This window comes from Marasmius oreades, chromosome 3 (assembly GCF_018924745.1).
Source record: "Marasmius oreades isolate 03SP1 chromosome 3, whole genome shotgun sequence".
Classification (NCBI taxonomy): Eukaryota; Fungi; Basidiomycota; class Agaricomycetes; order Agaricales; family Marasmiaceae; genus Marasmius; species Marasmius oreades.
Genome location: NC_057325.1, coordinates 1,343,272 through 1,361,173, shown reverse-complemented (window position 1 = coordinate 1,361,173; position 17,902 = coordinate 1,343,272). Strand labels below are relative to the sequence as shown.

The 17,902-nt window shown below is 47.5% G+C and overlaps 9 protein-coding genes across 10 annotated transcripts; 3 read left to right on the top strand and 6 right to left on the bottom strand.

Annotated features, from left to right (window-relative positions):
• Positions 1–46: 46 nt before the first annotated feature.
• On the bottom strand, positions 47–1,008 carry E1B28_005770 (uncharacterized protein). The gene is made up of 2 exons (XM_043150353.1): positions 721–1,008; positions 47–666 (listed from the first exon to the last, which is right to left on the bottom strand). Exons 1-2 carry the CDS (start codon positions 953–955, stop codon positions 230–232), a joined length of 672 nt encoding a protein of 223 aa, XP_043011440.1. The 5' UTR covers positions 956–1,008; the 3' UTR covers positions 47–229.
• A 157-nt stretch (positions 1,009–1,165) lies between these two features.
• E1B28_005769 (uncharacterized protein) lies at positions 1,166–2,625 on the bottom strand. The gene is made up of 7 exons (XM_043150352.1): positions 2,379–2,625; positions 2,208–2,323; positions 2,088–2,146; positions 1,882–2,035; positions 1,667–1,819; positions 1,487–1,603; positions 1,166–1,429 (listed from the first exon to the last, which is right to left on the bottom strand). The coding sequence occupies exons 1-7, from the start codon at positions 2,542–2,544 to the stop codon at positions 1,382–1,384; spliced, it is 813 nt and encodes a 270-aa protein (XP_043011439.1). The 5' UTR covers positions 2,545–2,625; the 3' UTR covers positions 1,166–1,381.
• Positions 2,626–3,562: 937 nt separating this feature from the next.
• On the top strand, positions 3,563–7,266 carry E1B28_005768 (uncharacterized protein). The gene is made up of 13 exons (XM_043150351.1): positions 3,563–4,245; positions 4,350–4,619; positions 4,670–4,722; positions 4,776–4,924; positions 4,988–5,099; positions 5,162–5,340; positions 5,401–5,614; positions 5,670–5,915; positions 5,966–6,256; positions 6,317–6,393; positions 6,463–6,530; positions 6,581–6,702; positions 6,758–7,266. The coding sequence occupies exons 1-13, from the start codon at positions 3,657–3,659 to the stop codon at positions 7,070–7,072; spliced, it is 2,685 nt and encodes an 894-aa protein (XP_043011438.1). The 5' UTR covers positions 3,563–3,656; the 3' UTR covers positions 7,073–7,266.
• A 59-nt stretch (positions 7,267–7,325) lies between these two features.
• E1B28_005767 (uncharacterized protein) lies at positions 7,326–9,893 on the top strand. Of its 2 annotated transcripts, XM_043150349.1 has the most exons (12): positions 7,326–7,632; positions 7,731–7,854; positions 7,911–7,946; positions 8,015–8,127; positions 8,186–8,328; positions 8,395–8,690; positions 8,743–8,820; positions 8,881–8,927; positions 8,986–9,156; positions 9,216–9,367; positions 9,444–9,586; positions 9,637–9,893. In XM_043150349.1, exons 1-12 carry the CDS (start codon positions 7,348–7,350, stop codon positions 9,783–9,785), a joined length of 1,737 nt encoding a protein of 578 aa, XP_043011436.1. In that variant the 5' UTR covers positions 7,326–7,347; the 3' UTR covers positions 9,786–9,893. The 2 variants fall into 2 exon arrangements, with proteins under 2 accessions (XP_043011436.1, XP_043011437.1); XM_043150350.1 differs by having other exon boundaries at positions 7,326–7,854; positions 7,911–8,127.
• A 63-nt stretch (positions 9,894–9,956) lies between these two features.
• E1B28_005766 (uncharacterized protein) lies at positions 9,957–10,654 on the bottom strand (the record flags this gene model as incomplete). Its single annotated transcript, XM_043150348.1, has 3 exons — positions 9,957–10,118; positions 10,172–10,244; positions 10,314–10,654. The coding sequence occupies 3 exons, from the start codon at positions 10,652–10,654 to the stop codon at positions 9,957–9,959; spliced, it is 576 nt and encodes a 191-aa protein (XP_043011435.1).
• Positions 10,655–10,690: 36 nt separating this feature from the next.
• E1B28_005765 (uncharacterized protein) lies at positions 10,691–11,062 on the bottom strand (the record flags this gene model as incomplete). The annotated part of the gene is made up of 1 exon (XM_043150347.1): positions 10,691–11,062. The coding sequence occupies one exon, from the start codon at positions 11,060–11,062 to the stop codon at positions 10,691–10,693; it is 372 nt and encodes a 123-aa protein (XP_043011434.1).
• A 1,017-nt stretch (positions 11,063–12,079) lies between these two features.
• Positions 12,080–13,824, bottom strand: E1B28_005764 (uncharacterized protein; the record flags this gene model as incomplete). The annotated part of the gene is made up of 9 exons (XM_043150346.1): positions 12,080–12,198; positions 12,252–12,377; positions 12,428–12,564; positions 12,619–12,779; positions 12,838–12,898; positions 12,953–13,141; positions 13,206–13,320; positions 13,381–13,546; positions 13,597–13,824. The coding sequence occupies 9 exons, from the start codon at positions 13,822–13,824 to the stop codon at positions 12,080–12,082; spliced, it is 1,302 nt and encodes a 433-aa protein (XP_043011433.1).
• A 484-nt stretch (positions 13,825–14,308) lies between these two features.
• E1B28_005763 (uncharacterized protein) lies at positions 14,309–15,687 on the bottom strand (the record flags this gene model as incomplete). The annotated part of the gene is made up of 2 exons (XM_043150345.1): positions 14,309–15,388; positions 15,448–15,687. The coding sequence occupies 2 exons, from the start codon at positions 15,685–15,687 to the stop codon at positions 14,309–14,311; spliced, it is 1,320 nt and encodes a 439-aa protein (XP_043011432.1).
• Positions 15,688–15,987: 300 nt separating this feature from the next.
• Positions 15,988–17,687, top strand: E1B28_005762 (uncharacterized protein). Its single transcript, XM_043150344.1, has 9 exons — positions 15,988–16,156; positions 16,216–16,259; positions 16,315–16,332; positions 16,386–16,603; positions 16,658–16,724; positions 16,793–17,070; positions 17,196–17,326; positions 17,450–17,488; positions 17,541–17,687. Exons 1-9 carry the CDS (start codon positions 16,014–16,016, stop codon positions 17,572–17,574), a joined length of 972 nt encoding a protein of 323 aa, XP_043011431.1. The 5' UTR covers positions 15,988–16,013; the 3' UTR covers positions 17,575–17,687.
• The last annotated feature ends 215 nt before the right edge of the window (positions 17,688–17,902 follow it).

Here is a 17,902-nt window from a genome sequence, read left to right as displayed (position 1 = left end):
TTCGGCATGTACGATAGCCTGCCACCCTCATGATCTCCCGAGGGAATTCAAGTTCGCAGTATTAGTATTAATCATGTAATCTATTCGTAATGTGTATCTACAATCGTTACTTCGTCTAAATTGTACACGCGGCAAGGAATGAATAATGATACAGACAGTCCGCGGAATCCGTCGGGTTGTGTAATGAGAAGTCCGGTAGGTGGTTAGGATATCCGAGTCAATGTCGGGTTTACTGAGCAACAATGGTTGCAGCAAGGATATTCGTCCTCGGTCTTTGGACCCTCCGCCAGCTAAGTTCATCGACAATAGTTTTGGAAGCACGTCTCTTCATCCTCAACCTGCTTTGTTGTCTTTGGAGGGGAGCAGTGGGTACAATCAAAGTACGAGGAGACACTGATGGTATCATTGCCAGTAAAGACTGTTCGAGAGCTGGAGGTTGAGTATTAGGAACATGCTGTTGCTGTTGTTGTGCAGCAACCGCTCGATGACCCTGTCCGTTTCCCCTCTTGAGGTTGTGTCGCTGTTTCCTGCTCAGCACGATCTCGGGAACATTCTCCTTCATTGCACCACGAGTCTCGGGCGACATACGAGCCAAAGGTGACTGCTGAAGCAGAAGCAAGTCGTTGATAGTGTAGACTGCTAAAGCAGAATGTTTGTGTGCCGACGCTAAATCACGACTTTTAACATGGGTCCTGATAGAACAAGTATTTATAGACTTACCAGTACTTCTGTGAGGACCATTAGAGCTGGTACAAGGTAAGGCTACCTTCGTTGGGGATGACGGCGAAGACGGAGGAGAAGACGATGCATCGCTAGAGCTGTCCCCTCTCGACCTCCTCCAATTACCGTTCTCTGCACCTAGGTTACCGAAACCAGAACCCCGCTTAGAAAATGGGGAGTAACGACCAAGATTGGTCTTGACAGAAAGAGTGACGTTCTGAGCAGTAGATGGCATTATGGTAGCGGTGCTTTGAAAGGCGTTGAAACTTGTCGAGAGTAGAATTTGGGACAAGGAGATACCCTTTGACTATTCCGGCTTCATTTATATAGAACAAGAGGCTGCGGACCCATGCCACATGTATGACACGCAATCAGACACGCAATTTGGCTGCCATGCTGTTATGGCCGGGAATAATCTAGGCGTCACAAGAATGATGTAGAACGTTCGACGACATCCGACAACATCCGGGAAATTTCCCGAACACGCGTCACAACGCGAGCTGGCCGCGGAATGACTTGCAGAAGCTGTAGTTGAGCGGTGTACTATTATGGAGATTATCTATCGTATATATCATTAACCGAGTATTGATCATGTCGCCGCGGTGGTGGATAAGACAGATATGCTCGCTTTTTGTGCATCATCAGGCGACACTTGGATGATTTACTGGTCGATGAAGCCTTTGACGCCCTCAAGCCATCTCACGTATTCCTGTCGCACATATAAGTTGAAGGTTATGCCACCCTAGACAAATCTGAGTTCACTCACCACTTGCTCCTTGTATTCGGCATACTCGGGGATGAAGAGGGCCACGGAATCGTTGATGCCACGTTCTTCCAGCCACTTGTTGAACTCCTCCTGAAGACCGACATCAAGTGTGTCGAACTAGCCGCGAAAGAAAGCAGGTCAACACGTTTCGGTGCGAGAATAACAGATATTCACACCAACCTGCGGACCGATATAGATACCCCTTCGCTTCCAGTCAGCCTCGGCGGTTAACTCCGTACCAATCTTCGAGTCACGGTAAGAAGTGATGTTGTCAATGACGAAGTGCCCATCTTGAACAAGCATGTCCACTGAAAGGGAACCAAGCGTAGAAGCCTTGAAGTGAAAAAAAAAAAAAAACTTGGCGTCCACACGTCTGCGAGCAGCTCAATACACACCTTGGTGACAGACACGGAGACACGGATGGGGAAGCTGTTTAATACCTCCTCATCATGTTCTTCAGGTTCTTCATCACGTTCTAGAGCTTCCTCGTTATTGAGGGATTCATCCTCTTCTGCTCGGACGTCGGCGATTGAGAACATCACCCTCAGGCTAGAAATGACGCGTAAGTTGGATCAGACGAATGAAACGGCATCTCACATACGTCTCATTCCCAAACTTGCGAGTAAGCGTCACTTCATCCTGATATGCGGCGTCCTCAATCTGGAATAAATTGGGAATTATCAACATGATATATAGGCGAACACAAATTTTGCCAATTAACCTCCCACACGCCTTGAGCTTTGAAGGCCTGCAAGAATTCCGGAGTGTCGGACTTGATTACATTCTCAGTCTCATATTTGAGTTCTTCTGCCAACTTGGTAGAGAGTGCATTATCAGCTAAAAAAAAGGTCAGGCTCCTCAATATGAAGTAACACAACACGTTGTCACGTACTAGCACCCTGTCCAAACACCCTAGCGGAAACTGAGAACGTCCTTTTTGAAGCAGGAAGTTGAGAGGTAGCTGCTCTGGAAAAGGCAACAGTAGCGATGCGGCTGACATTACGGGAAGCCACGCAAGAAGTACGCGACAGTTGACGAAGGGCACGAACGGCAGACATTTCTTTCTTCTATGAAGTTTTTGGTTGAGTTGGTTGAGAACTGCTCAAGGAAATTTTAGGGACCCGGATATTGGCTAACCAAGTTACGTTACACTGACACGTGCAGGCTCACATAACTTCTACATATTGCGTAAATCTTTTTTTTTGTGGAGCGTTTGAGGTGGAGGTTGGTCGACACCCGCCTGCCCGCCGAGATCTCAACATAACTCACCGCGTCGCAGTGAGCAAGTAATTCAGGTCATTTTCGGACAACTTTGAGCTTGGTAGATATGACAAAAGTCAAAGCATGATAGTATATATGAAAAGTCACTAAAGCTAACACAAATTGAACGTAAATCCCAGTTGAAATTGAATGTGAGCCCTCAAACTCCTCCAAAGTTGTCCCTCGCGATACTTACGGTAATGGGAGGTACAAAAATTCGAGTCTTGAGATGGAGGCCCATCTTGGGCCCATCTAGTCTCGAGCCAGACCTTCTAGTAGAGTGGCAGTGTACTTTCCTTTTATGGTGAATTAAGGTTGTTTATGTTTTGTTTGTACTTAACGCGTCTGGACACTCTCCAGAAGCAAATGTCACTGTACAGTAATGTCACTGAGGGAGGGTCGCCCGCCTAAATTGCACCAGACCTTCTGAGTGTCCAGACGCGTTAAGTACAAACAAAACATAAACAACCTTAATTCACCATAAAAGGAAAGTACACTGCCACTCTACTAGAAGGTCTGGCTCGAGACTAGGCCCATCCACATCACGTCAAAACCATGTCACATGATGACTCCAGCAACGCGATCACTGAAGATCGCTGAACCTAATATCAGTCCGAATAGTGCGACTGCACGTAAGACATCGTCGCTGATAATTCGGATTGGTCTTGAATTCAGGATCAGGAAACATGATAAGTTACGGTACCTCCCTGTCGTGGAAACCTCGGACATGGGCAGGTGAACGTGGTGGCTGTACGATAATGGGCTTTGCGCCAGAGTTTCCTTTTCCGGCTTGGCGTACTGAAATCTCCTGGGTCGTGCACCTTTGAAGCATACCGCGTCAGCCTCCTTATATATCTTCCCTATCCTCCTCATCTTTCCCCCCCGAGTTCTTCCCTTTATTCGTTACTCGATGGATAGCTTCACAGAACCCTACATTCGCCCAGCTGGAGTAGCACTCAACGATATACGAGATCAAGTTCGTGCTTTAGAAGAAGACCATCGGGAAAAGGGAATCGAGTTGTCTGGAAGGATCATCCATATCTGTCATTCCCTACCAATAACGGCTACTCTTAACAACAAAGCAGGTGTGATAAGCCCTCCAGCGACTCCTCCCTCGAGGACAACCGATGTGCCCCCAAGTCCATCAACAGAAAAAGTACAAGAATTTCCCCAAAGCGTCGAGCAACCATCGATACCTTCTGCGTGGACTCTGACACCCCGATATGGCCATGCAGCAATGATCTCCGGCATTCGTTCACTTTCTACTACGCACGAACAATTGATTGTCGGTTGGACCGGTGACATCCACTCCCCAACTCCTGGAGAACGAGTACCCGAGCACATCATATCTGACTCTGACAAGGCGGCTCTTGACGAGGCATTACAAACGTATCAACCAAAGGAGAGTGATCCTGACGATGATAAGAAGACACTTTACGTGCCTGTTTGGATGGAGCACAAGGTCGCTCATGGACATTACGATGGTTACTGCAAGCAAAGTGAGTTCGGTCGCTCGTTTGTCTTCATCGATGCATCCTTTGTACCAATCATTACGTTTCCACTTTGTGGTTCTTTGAAGTTGACTGACTTTTATCTTGTTCAGTCCTCTGGCCCCTCTTTCACTATTTACTTTGGCAAGATGTCGCTACGGAATATGCCTCGGCCGATTCGCATTATCCATTCTATGAGGCTGCAAATGCGGCCTTTGCACGTCGCGTAGCTGAAGTCTACCGCCCTGGAGATCTCATTTGGGTACACGACTATCACCTTTTGCTTGTTCCAAAATTGGTTAGAGAAGTTATCCCCGAAGCGGTCCTCGGTCTCTTCGTACATACACCATTCCCCAGTAGCGAAGTTTTCAGATGTCTTCCTCGTGCGTCCCTTTTTTATTTTTGTGCAGTGAGGATCCTCATTGATCTGTAGGGAGAAAGGAAATCTTAGACGGTATGCTTGGCGCAAATCTCGTCTGTTTCCAGGTAGGTTGAATGCCGATGCAACATTCAGTCTATTGACCGCCTTTGCCTTGTAGACATATTCCTACTCTCGTCATTTCATGTCAACCTGCATTCGAGTTTGTGGATACGAGGCTAATTCACGTGGAATCGATGTCGAGGGCCATGTAACCGCAGTGGCGCACTGTCCGGTAGGTATCGATGCTGAACGTGTTGCTCGCGACGTGTAAGTTCTGTCATTCGTCGTGAATGTATACACAAAGTTCACTTTGACGGTATTCACCTTTAGGCTCCGGCCCGGTATTCAACCTAAACTCGAGTCTCTTCGGACATTGTATGAAGGCAAGAAGATTATCGTAGGTCGCGATAAGCTCGATGTTGTCAAAGGTGTTCTACAGAAGGTAAGAGAAAACAGATTTGGCTTACCAGACGATTACGCTGACACTAACACACTCCGTCTTAGCTGCGTGCCTTTGAGAGATTGCTACAGGATTATCCTGAATGGATTGGGAGGGTCGTCATGATCCAAGTCACGTCACCTGCATTAACAGACTCGCCTAAACTGGAAAGGCAAGTCACCGAGATGGTCGCGCACATTAATGGAGAGTACGGCAGCTTGGATTTCATTCCCTGCCATCATTAGTGAGTTGCTCCACCGCCCGCGGCAGAGAGCTCTAGTACTTATTCTTTATCCGTTTCTAGCCACCAGACTCTCAAAAAGGATGAATTTTACGCGCTTCTGTCAGTCGCAGACCTTGCCGTTATCACTCCATTACGAGATGGAATGAACACGACCTCCATGGAGTTTGTTATCGCGCAACAGCAGACGAAGAAGAGCCCGAGTGTTCTTAGCGAATTCATGGGTATCAGCAAGAATATGGATCAGGCATTGCAAGTCAATCCATGGGATCTTGGTGTCGGTTTTTCCCTCTCCCGCCACGGTTACATTGAACTCAATTTACTTTTCGCAGGACGTCGCCGCCGCTATGAATTGTGGACTTCTGATGTCAGAGGACGAGAAGCTATCAAGACACGAAAAGCTTCTCGAGGTCGTCACCACCCAGACATCTCATTCCTGGGCGACAATGCTGGTCAAGTTACTCCTTACTCAGATAAATTCACAAAACACAGCACGTCAAACACCTTATATTCCCAAATCGCTCCTTCAGGACAAGTACAAGTCTGCGAAAAAAAGATTGTTTTTATTCGATTACGATGTACGTCTGACTTGTTGCGTACCTACGGCACACTAATCATTCTCTTCCAGGGTACACTCGCACCTATTGTCAAAGTTCCGAGCATGGCCACTCCCTCGGAACAAACATTACTTGCACTCAAACGGCTCTGTGGCGATAAGAAGAACTTGGTGTATATAATTTCTGGCAGGGACGGAGAGTTTTTGGAGCAACATCTTGGACATATCGACAAGTTAGGCTTCTCAGCGGAGCATGGGGGATTCATACGGGAACCTGGTCAAAAGAAATGGACCAACTTTACAGAAGCCCTGGACATGAGCTGGATGTCGGAAGTCCACGAAGTGTTCAGGTATTACACTGAGGTCAGTCCCACACCGCCTTCGCCCATGAACGGGAAGTCATAACATTCGGAGTATGCTTAGCGGACCACCGGGAGTCACATCGAAGTCAAGAAGAGTTCAATAACATGGCACTACAGGTCCGCGGATCCCGAGTGGGGGTATGTTTTCTATATCAGTTCCTTTGCGAGCCTACGGAGCTGATCGGATCAATGAATATCACTTCACAGGCAATTTCAATGCAGACAATGCCAGGATTTGCTGGAGAACAACTTGGCTCACAAGCGTCCAATAGAGGGTTCGTTCATGTCATTCTCAGTTGATCACATACTCATAGTCGTGATCTAGTCCTTGTTGGGAAGAAGAACCTTGAAGTGCGGCCTCTAGCCGTCAACAAGGGCGAAATTGTCAAGCGTATATCGTATCTGAACCCAGACGCGGAATTTATATTCTGTGCTGGTGACGATAAAGTGAGTTGCTTTTCGTTCCGACATCTGTCCTGCAGCTCAAGATTGCTGTCATTAGACTGACGAAGACATGTTCCGTGCACTTATTTTGTTCCCTGGCTCGAATAGCGGCAATGCGAAAGCCAAGTTGGAAGCGCCCTTGTCGGTCAAGCTTGTGGATAATGTATCTGGAGATCCAGCTCCAGTCGAGTTGGACGTCCGCCCTGACGCCGTATTTACGACTGCAGTTGGCCACAGTAGCAAGAGAACCTTGGCGAGCTGGCATGTTACCACACCACAAGAGGTCGTTGATCATATGTTAGAGATGATTGAATTCGAGAGCGGGACAGTTACTCCTGTGAGTAGTGAACTTGGGGGGAAGAGTCATCTATAGAGTTATTTCCTTTGGCCCCCTTGTGATGGAAGTTATTTCTTCTCTATGTATAATCTCGATTTGTTAGGCCGCCTAGACACGAATGGTTACGAATCCCAAGTTATGGTTACCTTTCTCCTCTCACGACTGTTTCATTAAAGTTACACGTTCTGGGATAATGACATGTAATCGAATATGGATATGTCAATGACTGCTTCAAGGTTTCTTTCATCGAAAATACGTTTACAGGGACAAAAGGACACAGCCACTTATCAACATCTCATCCCGCGTCTACAATGACTGAGAGTGACTCAAGTTTGGATTGGAAAACCCGTGCTGCACAGCGAAAGCAAGCACAACTAGATTCAATTCCGTCTGAATGGATTCTACACGATCTTCGACTGGAATCCGAAAACGTCATGGACGTCCCCGAGAAATGTGGCCTTCTTTCTGCACGCGAGCTGGAAATCACAAACACAACCGACGTAGAAGTCATTCTCAAGAAGTTGTCTAATTCAGAGTGGTCTTCGGTGGACGTGACCAGGGCATTTTACAAACGGGCTATCATAGCTCAACAGTTGGTTGGTTGACATGCTCTGTCGTTTGGCTGTTCGACTGGCTTAATAGACGCTGTCGGTTATTCTTCTTGCTTTGCCTTTGCAAATATCGAACTTCATAGACAAATTGTCTCACGGAGATCTTCGTAGAGAGAGCCCTCGATCGTGCCAAGGAGCTGGATGATATACTGAGGAGAACGGGGAAGGTCGTTGGTCCTTTGCATGGCCTCCCGGTATCCCTGAAAGGTTCGTAGGCGTCGAAAGGCAGTCCATTATGGATTGTTGATCTCTGAACCGCGTAGATCAATTCACGATGAAAGGACTGGAGACAATCATGGGTGATGTTCAGCTGCGATCTCGAGATGATAGGAAAATTGATAGGTGATTCCCTGCGTTGCTCGAACAGGTTATGTCGCTTGGATCGGGCGTTATGCTAAGTCCGACTGCGTACTTGTTGAAATGCTGTATGACTGCGGAGCAGTTCCGTTTGTCAGGACCAATGTCCCCCAAACCCTTATGGTGAGCATAGTGCGAACCTTCCGCATTTCTCACCTTCTCATGGATCAGTCTCATTCAGTGGGGAGAGACGTACAACCATGTCTTCGGGAGAACATCGAATCCGTACAACAGGCGGCTTACCGCTGGTGGCTCCTCTGGGGGAGAGGGTGCCCTTGTCGCTATGAAGGGCAGTCCGCTTGGCGTTGGAACGGATATTGGAGGGTGCGTAACCTCTATTTGACATATACTCATCCCTAAACCCTCAAGCCGACACCGCTTTTGAATCAGCTCCCTTCGCATTCCGAGTGCGTTTTGCGGTTTGTATACCCTAAGACCATCGTACGAGCGTTTGCCCTACTATGGTGCCACTAATGCACTGGAAGGTCAAGAATCCATTTCCTCGGTCCTCGGGCCGATGACGAATAGCATCACTGGTCTTAAGATATTCGTTAAGGCTATCATCGATTCACAACCATGGAAGAGGGATCCTTTAGTTGTCCGGAAGGAATGGTCGGAGAAGGAGTACCAGCTGGCCTTCCACGGAGGTGGTAGTCCTCTTTGCTTTGCAATCATGTGGGACAACGGTGACTATAAGTATATCCGGATCGAGACAAACTCATTGAATCGCCTTCGTAGGGGTTGTCAAGCCACATCCTCCTTTGCGCCGTGCTATGGTAATGACTAAGGGGGCGCTTGAGGCTGCTGGACATAGGGGCAAGTTGGCAGGGTCGTATTGTATTGCTGCTCCCGTTGACTTTTGAAACCACTCAACAGTGATTGATTGGGAGCCTCATCGACATTTAGAGATATACAAGAACTCGGTAAGCACTGTTTTCGAAGTACGCCCGTCCTTCCTCGAATGTCTACTATCTATCTTAGGAAACGATATTCGTTGCCGATGGCGGTGAAGATTATCGCACCGAGTGTGAGCGATCGGGAGAGCCTCTAATCAAGTCAATGATAAGCGAGGATGATGGGCATGAACCAATTGTTGAAAAGCCGTTTGTGAACCATTTGGTAGGGGAATCATATCACAGGAGTGCATACCAGGTCAGTATCCTCTTTTTGTCCTGTTCACCACTACATTCCCTAAGAATTGATTTGGCCAGCTCTGGGAGCTTCACAAAGAGAAACGGCAGCTTAGAAAGTCCCACTTGGACTATTGGGAGGCTACCGTACATCGAACCGGGACTGGGCGACCTGTTGATGGAATTATATCTCCAGCTGTCGCTTACCCTGCAGTGCCCCATGGATTGAATACGTACGCGCTCTATGTTCTTCAAGTCGTCTTCGCTAATGAACTACCGGCGAATTCTTTCGTCCGACTCTCAACAAAGTGATTCTTTCTACACGACTTTGTGCAATGCAATGGATTACACCACCTCGGTGTTCCCCGTCACTTCTGTGGACACAGAACTGGATCACCCCCATGATCCGCACGAATTCTACAACTACGAAGACGAAGCGGTGTATAAACTATGTGAGTGGTTGCACTTTTGACATTCCACTAGTTTCATTTCCTTTTTTTAGACGATTCGGGACTATTCCAAGGTTGCCCTGTTGGTTTGCAGCTAATCGGCCGCACTCAAGAGGAAGAAGCAGTGATTAGGATGACGGAGATAATAGATACAGCGTTGAAGGAAAACAAACGGATAAATACCGAAACAGATACTAAATGATACAGAGGAGGGAAAGAATCTAAATACTAGTGATACAACGGTCATTATATGGACTGTAACTATACGTGTATATGCTACCAGGAACCGGTTTCGGTGTTGAGTCAAGGCTACAAGGGGGGAGTATAAATTAATGAGCTGATATTAATAGGTTGCGAGTTGGAGATATCGTGTTCAGTCGATTTGACGGCCGCTGTGAAGCAACACAACGGACAAAAGGCAAGGCTGCAAAAGCCCAGCTTGAATGGCTTCGGGGTTGAGCTCCAAATGAATGTTACTGCCGGACTTAATGATCCGGGCGAGAGGTGGGCTCTGAGGCAAGTTGGCCCGATACAACTATAACTTAGGATCAGCGAGCGGCAATGAAATGTCTGCATTGAGGAACCAACCCAAATAGCCTCGACTTGATTCGTTTGTGGGACCCACACATACTCGCGACTGTCAATTGTCATCGTTCTACTTCTGCGATTGAAAACAAGCGTATAAGTTGAGTGTAGGTCGGATGAAACGAGCGCCAGTTAAGATACTGACCGCTGATCTTGAGACAAATGTAGAAACTGTGAAGAAAACTGCTTCTTGACCAAGTCCTTGATCTCGACGACAGGATGGTTTCGCCATTCGATCACTCCGAATGGCCGACCGTCGCTCCTCTTCAGGATGGTGAAGTTCGGCAAGGACGCATCTGTAAAGACGTAGAAGTGCGGCTGACCGTTCGATCCAACGACCGTACAGTTCAAAATGTTGGGATTGAACTGAGTGAAGACAAATGACATGAGACTCGATGCAGTGGATGCAGGGCCTGATGTTGGAAGTGCTCCATAAACGGAACCACCAAAGCCGCTATTCCAAGATGAGAAAGGGTTGACAGACATGTTTGTTTATTCACTGGGTCGGATCGACGGTTGCTGCTACTGAAGGGCTGAAGTTGGAGAAGGAGTGAGGTTTTCGGATCCAAAAACATAGGATATATATAGGTCCGAACTTTCCTTTGTTGGTAGAAAGTTGTCTTTGACGCGCTTCAAATTCGGGTATGTATAACGCGTATCGACGTCGGGAAAGGATGATGAATTGGCTTTGCGCCGAAGGACTTCTCGGAGGCGCCGCGTTCCCAGCCCCCTTGCAATGTATGATTGTCGATGTCGCCTGGTGATTTTGCAGGATTCCTGATTGTTTTGGCATTTGGCGGTGCTCATGTAGAAACACTTGAACGGGATCAAGGCAGTGTGCCAACTCCTTGAAGGGACCCACAGGGACCAATTGAAGAAAGAATATGCATACATCTATGGTTTTCCGCTGCTCGATCCAGCACCCGAGGAGGTCAAAGTGAAGGAGCCGTTACTCGATAATCCTTTCGTTTCTCCCTGCTCGTGGTCATCCACCAGCTCCCCGGCGAGCCAACAGTCTACAAGCCAAGTCCGAGGAGGAAAACAGCCTAGGGTCGAATTTGAAGGATAATCTTGGATTACATGTTCTTGAAACAGTCGACTAAAAGCGTCACAAAGGTCGTCGAGTCCTTGACGGAGGTACTGGTTCGTAGATACTTAGAAGTTGGTGAGAGTATAAGTGTAACCAAGTCAATAGCCACGTTGTTGAAGTCTCGGCCTTACTCGCTCCGAGCTGGATCAATCGATCACGGCCTGATGAAATCGTCGGCTCAGAGCGTCAGTCGGATTTGAATTCTCGTTCTTCCCTGTGATAACCTTCGGAGATCGCTGATGTGTACTGGGTACTAAGAATACGAACTCGACATTTCCAAGTTCGAACCTAGCCTTCCGAGCCTGGAAATCCACACTCAATTAGGTGCAGTACATCTATGACACATTGAGTTTCAACCGGCCTGGTACAGAAAGGCTGGGTTATCCATCATTCCAGTAAATGGCAGTACTTTGACTTTAAATCACGCCGGTGCGCCACACACCACCGACTCTGTGTCTGTAGCACTAAGCGCTTTTCGTGTCCGACGGGTACTGAGGCGAAAGATGTTTCAACCTTCGGACGAAACGAAGTAACGGTGTGATTATTGGTATGATTATTGATATGAGCTAGTAGTCTGCAACAACTATAGTGCGTGTAGGGTAAACATTGACTTGAGATTCTCCGAAACCCCCTGGCGGATCGGATTCGGATCGGCAGCTACGACTCGCAATCCGGTATCCGCGGGTCAGGAATGCATGATTGGGGGATTGTCGGAAGGGATAGAAAAAACTCTGCCTTCCACTGAGTGGCGGTATACAATATTGCGAACTTTGGCGGAAGCCCAAGGTTGACTTGTGTCGTAAGCCAGGTACATTTCCGTCTCAGTTGTCGTCGCGTTTCACTTCACTGATATGCCTTCGCCTCATGAACCATTGGAATAGAGGTAGCGTTATGCAAGAAATCACCACCCAAGCAATCAGGACGCCGAAGTTGAGGCCAACTAAGAATAAAGATATAGAAAAGAGTCAAGTGTGTGCAATGAGAGAGACATACGGTTATTCCGAGTGTCGAACAAAATCGTGCGAACTGCTCGAGAAACGTTGTAGAACGGGGAAGCGTATCCGTAGTGGAAGATCCAAGGGAGAACATCCATGGGCAAGAGACAAACAGAGACGTTCGCTGAAATAGAAATAAGAACAGGTTAGTCGTGGAGCTGCAAGCACACATACCAATGATCCATAGAATCAGGAAGAACGGTACACCTTTCACAGTCAAAAGCGTGATCATCGCCTCCAATGCAAGACCTACGGACAGCATGCCAGCGAAGTTAACCATCCAAAATACCACGAAGCCTGCATGGCCGAACCTAAACGGCGGTTCTCAGCATCTACGAGAGCATTGCTGTACGGAAGATACTTACTTCCTCGTGAAATCTACCTGAAATGCCAAGCTCAAGAGAGAGTAGAAGAGGGAGAGAAAGAAGTATGCGCCGAAAATCGTTGCAAGGCGTAGGCGGATGAGTGAGGCGGTAGTTATATAGTTTTCAAGGCCGGAGATTTCGCGAGCGGATAAGCCAATCATCTAACGAAAGTTGAGGAACCTCAAAACGAGATGATGTGGGTGAATAAAATGCACATACCACGATGAAGAAAGTCAGGATGAGAAGGTAAATTAAGCCAACAAATGTGATTGCAGTGGCACTGTTAGAAAGGGATATTGAGATGAGAAGTGTAGGTGTACCTAAGAAAACTTACACAGGAATATCGAACGGTCTCGTGTTGTTTATAGTGTAACCAATCGGCCTGGTGATCACTTGTGGCGCATTGGTCAACAAATCCTGCAGGTTCGAAGATGAAGACGCTGTTTTCTGAGCGAACTGCTGAGCAAATCGTTCGGCGATTGTTTCAAGAACTCCCTCAACGGTGGGTCGAATTACTGAGCGGCTACAAAAGGTAAAAGTTCACATTCATTGGTCGGCGGTTCTGAACAAGATAGTCAAAAACTCACAAGGCATTTTCGTTTCTGGCTTCCTCTGCATATACGGTGACTGCTAGAGATCCATTGTAGCTAGGATCGGCGGATGTGGCTGCTAAGTTAAGGCCGTTCGTAGCACCAGGGTTGACTTAGCATAGGAAGTGCGGTATTAGCACCCATTAATTCAGAGAAACGTAGGAATACTTGCTTACTACCGCAACCCAAGTCTTTTCCTCAAAAACTTTCTGCATGACATCACCAACACCACCAGGAAATACGGAGGCAGATACCGACAACCATTGTATTCTTGTTGAAGGGGAGGATGCCAAAAGTGTCTCAGAAATGACGTTTCCTACAGTGGACTGGTCAAAGTCCTGGTCAAAGTTATTAGTGTACAACCGGAAATCGTGGGGAACGAACGTACAACGACCCAGCCGTGTAAACTATGTGATGGCGTCTTCCAGAAAGCTCCCCAAAAAATGGAGAATACGGCGAACATTGCAATCGTGACGGAAAGCACACCGCCTATGAAAACCTTGAGGTAAATCGAGCGGGTGACGGCAAGTTTTTCATCAGTGAAGGAAGCGGAGAATGGGGGAATATGATGTTCGTTAGTATCACGTTCAGTCTGATTGGAGTCCAAGGTCTTCATGGTAGGGGTGCCCATATGATTGAGAACTCAGACTGGTAGGAGAGGGGTGTATTATAGACCGGAAGGGCCCGTCTTTTATGAAACGAAATAATATGACCCCGGATGAATTGTGCTTAAGTAGGCAAGTGTCAATCCATAATAGGAGGCAGTACAGAATACCCGGTTGTATTTTATCCGTGTTTTGCGTTTTTTTGCTTACCCGCTGATCTACAAAAATTTCCGATACGCAGTCAGATGATTTACGAGTTACTAAAGGACTCACTATAACTTCCAATGGGTTCCTACGCGTTTCCCGGATTCAACGCAATCGCCTAGACTCACGCCTCTAACACCAGCACCAACTACCTCCAGACGCCCATGCCAGGGTCCTTTCAGCAAGATTTCCCTCAGTTTTTCCATCCTTCCCAGATGGCCCGGAGTGGGTGTTGGGATACAAGACCTCTGGTACTGGGTACGCGTAAGCAACGGACGCGGAAGTTCAAATTTATATCCAAGATGGATAGCCAGATGCTTCATTACGCTGTCTAGCGACGTATGCTGCGGTGTGATAGGATACGGGCCACCCATCATCACGGTTAATTTCGTGATTCGCGATCGAGCTTGCTCTGGCATGTCCTGAGAGGATAGAGCACAAGAGTCGAATACAGCCCCAAGGATTCCGGAGCTCAGTTCTGAATAGCCGGAGAAAGGACGAGGAATCAGATAACCGAAACCAGGTGGATGAATTGGTCGTTGGCCCTGAACCAGTGGAAAGATAATATTTATGACAGCTACCGATGAGTAGGGGTTGGCAGTTAAGTAGGGTAACAATGCGGCAGGTCGTACAATGGAATCCAACCCGGGAAGGGGAAGGGTTGACACCACAAAATTTGGATGGACGACGTTGCCGTCCGTAGTTCTGATCTGTGGAACTTGAGCTGGCTTCATGGAGAACATTTGTCAGGCTTACTTGAATACCTCCGTCCAGCACAGCAAGAGTTTCCACGCCAGTATTAGGGAGGAGGCGCACATGTTGGCGCTGCTTCAAGTATTCAACAAGAGTGTCCGTGATGGTGCTCATTCCGTCTTTGAACGAAAACACCGAGACACTTTCCATCAACTTGGTGATATCCCCAGCCTCGTAATCATCATCAATAGGGCGTGAACGTTGCGTGTTAGGAACAAGTAATCCTCGAATCACGCTTCCCCAACCACGTTCCTCCGCCTCCCACAAAGAGGGAAAGGCCGCCCGAACACTAAGTTTTCGCGAGTCAGCGGCGTATATCCCATGTACTAGCGCACTGCCGAACTTTCGGGCAAATGAACCCCCAAAACGGCGACCAATGAACTCATCGAAGGATTCATCATTGACCCCCGAAGGTCTATTACCACATTTCAAAGACTCTCGAAGCACATTCCAGAGAAGGTGATCCCGCAGGGGAGAGGAAAGCAGGGCTGGAATCGACGTTGGCAATGAAACGATACCATGAGGTTGAACTTCTGGTAGTTGCAAAAATCGGTTTTTCGCAGCTGGCGATGTTTTGGGCGTAGTCACCAAAGATTCTTTTAGTCCGAGGAGATTGATCTGACCTTGAGTTTACGGACTGAGCGCAGGACATAGTGGGGGAAAGTTGAGAAGCGCACCAGTTCCAAAACTGCCTTAGCATTTGGCCTCAAAGTCCGAGGCCCTGATTCCAACAGAACTTGTGCCGATCCCCCATCCGGAGGGGTCACATCAATACGTTCGCTGTGCACCCAGCCCCCAAATCTGGGACTCTTCTCATAGACAGTGATTAGAGCTTCAGGGTAGCGTCGAGAGAGATAGAATGCGGAAGAAAGGCCAGTTAAACCGCCTCCTAAGACAGCTATAGAGGGGCGATGCATATCGTTCCTACAAAAAAAGTTCAAATTTGAAATGGTAAATGCACGATGGAGTTGGCTCGTACCTACCGAGCGTCCACCGGAATCGGTCACTACTACCAATTTCTAGTGCCCCCTGTACCGGTACCTTTTTACGGTTGGCAGGTTCAATCGTGTTGTGGATCAAGAAGGGAAAGCAAAAGGAAAGAGGTGGTGCGTCGCGGAATAGGTCGGCGCGAATGATCTGTGCGAATGCCACGTGTTACGCCTGATCGTGACATGAATATCACAGCTATTGAATCGACGAAGGACCGACATGGACCAATTGTCTTATCTCTCGAACTACCTCAATGTCTACCGAAATCTCGTTCCTCAGTAACGCACGTTACGGGAAAGATAAAGTTAGGGTCTTGCGAGTCGTTAGGCAAGGAAGTCTGCATCTTATCGTCGAGTACAACGTCACGGTACTGGTGGAAGGGGATATCGATGTTAGGTGAACCTGTACCACTGGCATTCAAATAGTAATTGAAATTTATGCGGACTGTATTATAGCTACACAAAAGCAGATAATTCTGTTGTGGTCGCCACCGATTCATGTAAGTCGCAAACGACTTCTGCCCATTCATCAAGCTGTTAAATCGCTGGCTTTAGTGAAGAACATCACCTATTGTACGACTCTCTCGCCGCTTTAAGAGGCAATACTGATGTCAAAAACGATCAAGATTTGGCGAAGGTTTCACCACATGTCCTGATTCCTGAACGATTTGCACTTCATCTCGGCGTCCATCTCGTGTCTAAGTACTCCCACTTGCACAAGGCATTCATCACGGTCGAACAACTCAGGTGGTCGAGGATCTCGGTACATAATGGAAGCGAATCGAAAGAACACCCGTACTCGTTCCTACGAGATGGGGATGAGAAGCGGTTCGTCAAGGTGGAGGTAAGGCTCTTTCCGACCTTCCGATCTAAGTTTTAAAATGATATGGGTCATTAGGTAGACGCATCCGCAGGCAAAAACCACCTCGTTGGACGAGTCAGTGCCGGTATCACCGACTTACTCGGTGAGTTCGTGTTCATTCGCCGATCTGAGGTCGTCAAAGCTGTACTAAAATCGCTCTTACTTCACTAGTACTCAAGTCAACCGGCTCATCCTTTTCCAACTTCGTCAGAGACGAATACACTACACTCGTCGAGGTGGATGATCGCATCTTCTCCACTTCGGTCGATTTGAATTATACATTCGCTCCTATTGAACTTCCATGTCCAAAGAGGGACGACAAGCTAGATTTTAACATTCCTGTCGCAGATGGTCAAGGAGTGGGGACTGTGTGGGATACCAGTGTTCCTGATAAAGCCAGAAAAGTCACGTTGGAAGTATTTGCTCAGGACGACAGCGCTAGCGTTCAGGTATGTATCCAATCTCCGTTGTAGGCTGCTCTTCGTTCCTCGCATCATTCTTCTACTCCCCATCTTTACTTCATTGTGGAAACTCGTCCCTTATGACCATGTAACTTGCATTCATTATTTGCTAGGCAACTCTCTACAAGATGGCTACCCAAATAGTTCAAGATCATCCAGGAGTAGCGAGCGTTTCGTATGCTTTACCTAACAAGCATTTCATTCCGGTGGACATGAAATATATTCAAGTGGACAATTTGACCCCGTATGTGTATATCTCTTTCCTAAAGCCCAGGTTTGCTACTGTATGAGCGAACCACAGTGCTTCATCCACTGCTCTTTATCTTCTGTGCGCGTTGTTATTGGTAACTGAACAGTTGTTTTTTAGTTCAAACGCCGAAGTCTTTATGCCAGTATCCGCACCGAGGTATCGGTATTTTGCAGTTACTGCCCTCTTCCAGCTAAATAATACCTTACAGTGGTTTAATTTCCGCGACCATTTCACGCAAATGATTTTCACATCCGGAGGAAGGTTGGCGAAGAGGAAGAGGAAGCAAATCGAAGTCGTAAAGTATTTGTGTGCTTTCCTCGTGAATGAATATTTATCCTTACCAGTTGATGCCCCGACTCTTCAAGCACGACCTTCTGATATGTCGACGTTACTATAAACCGCTTGCGAACGTGCAACTCAACTATTATCGATGCATCCTGGCGGTGGCTATGAGAATTTGAAGGCTGAGAATTAGAACGTGTGATCCGCTCGCTTTGGGCCATCATCCCAGGATCTTGCTCCACTTTTAGAACTTCAAGTGCTCTCGTCTCAATTTTCTTTTAGGCGCTA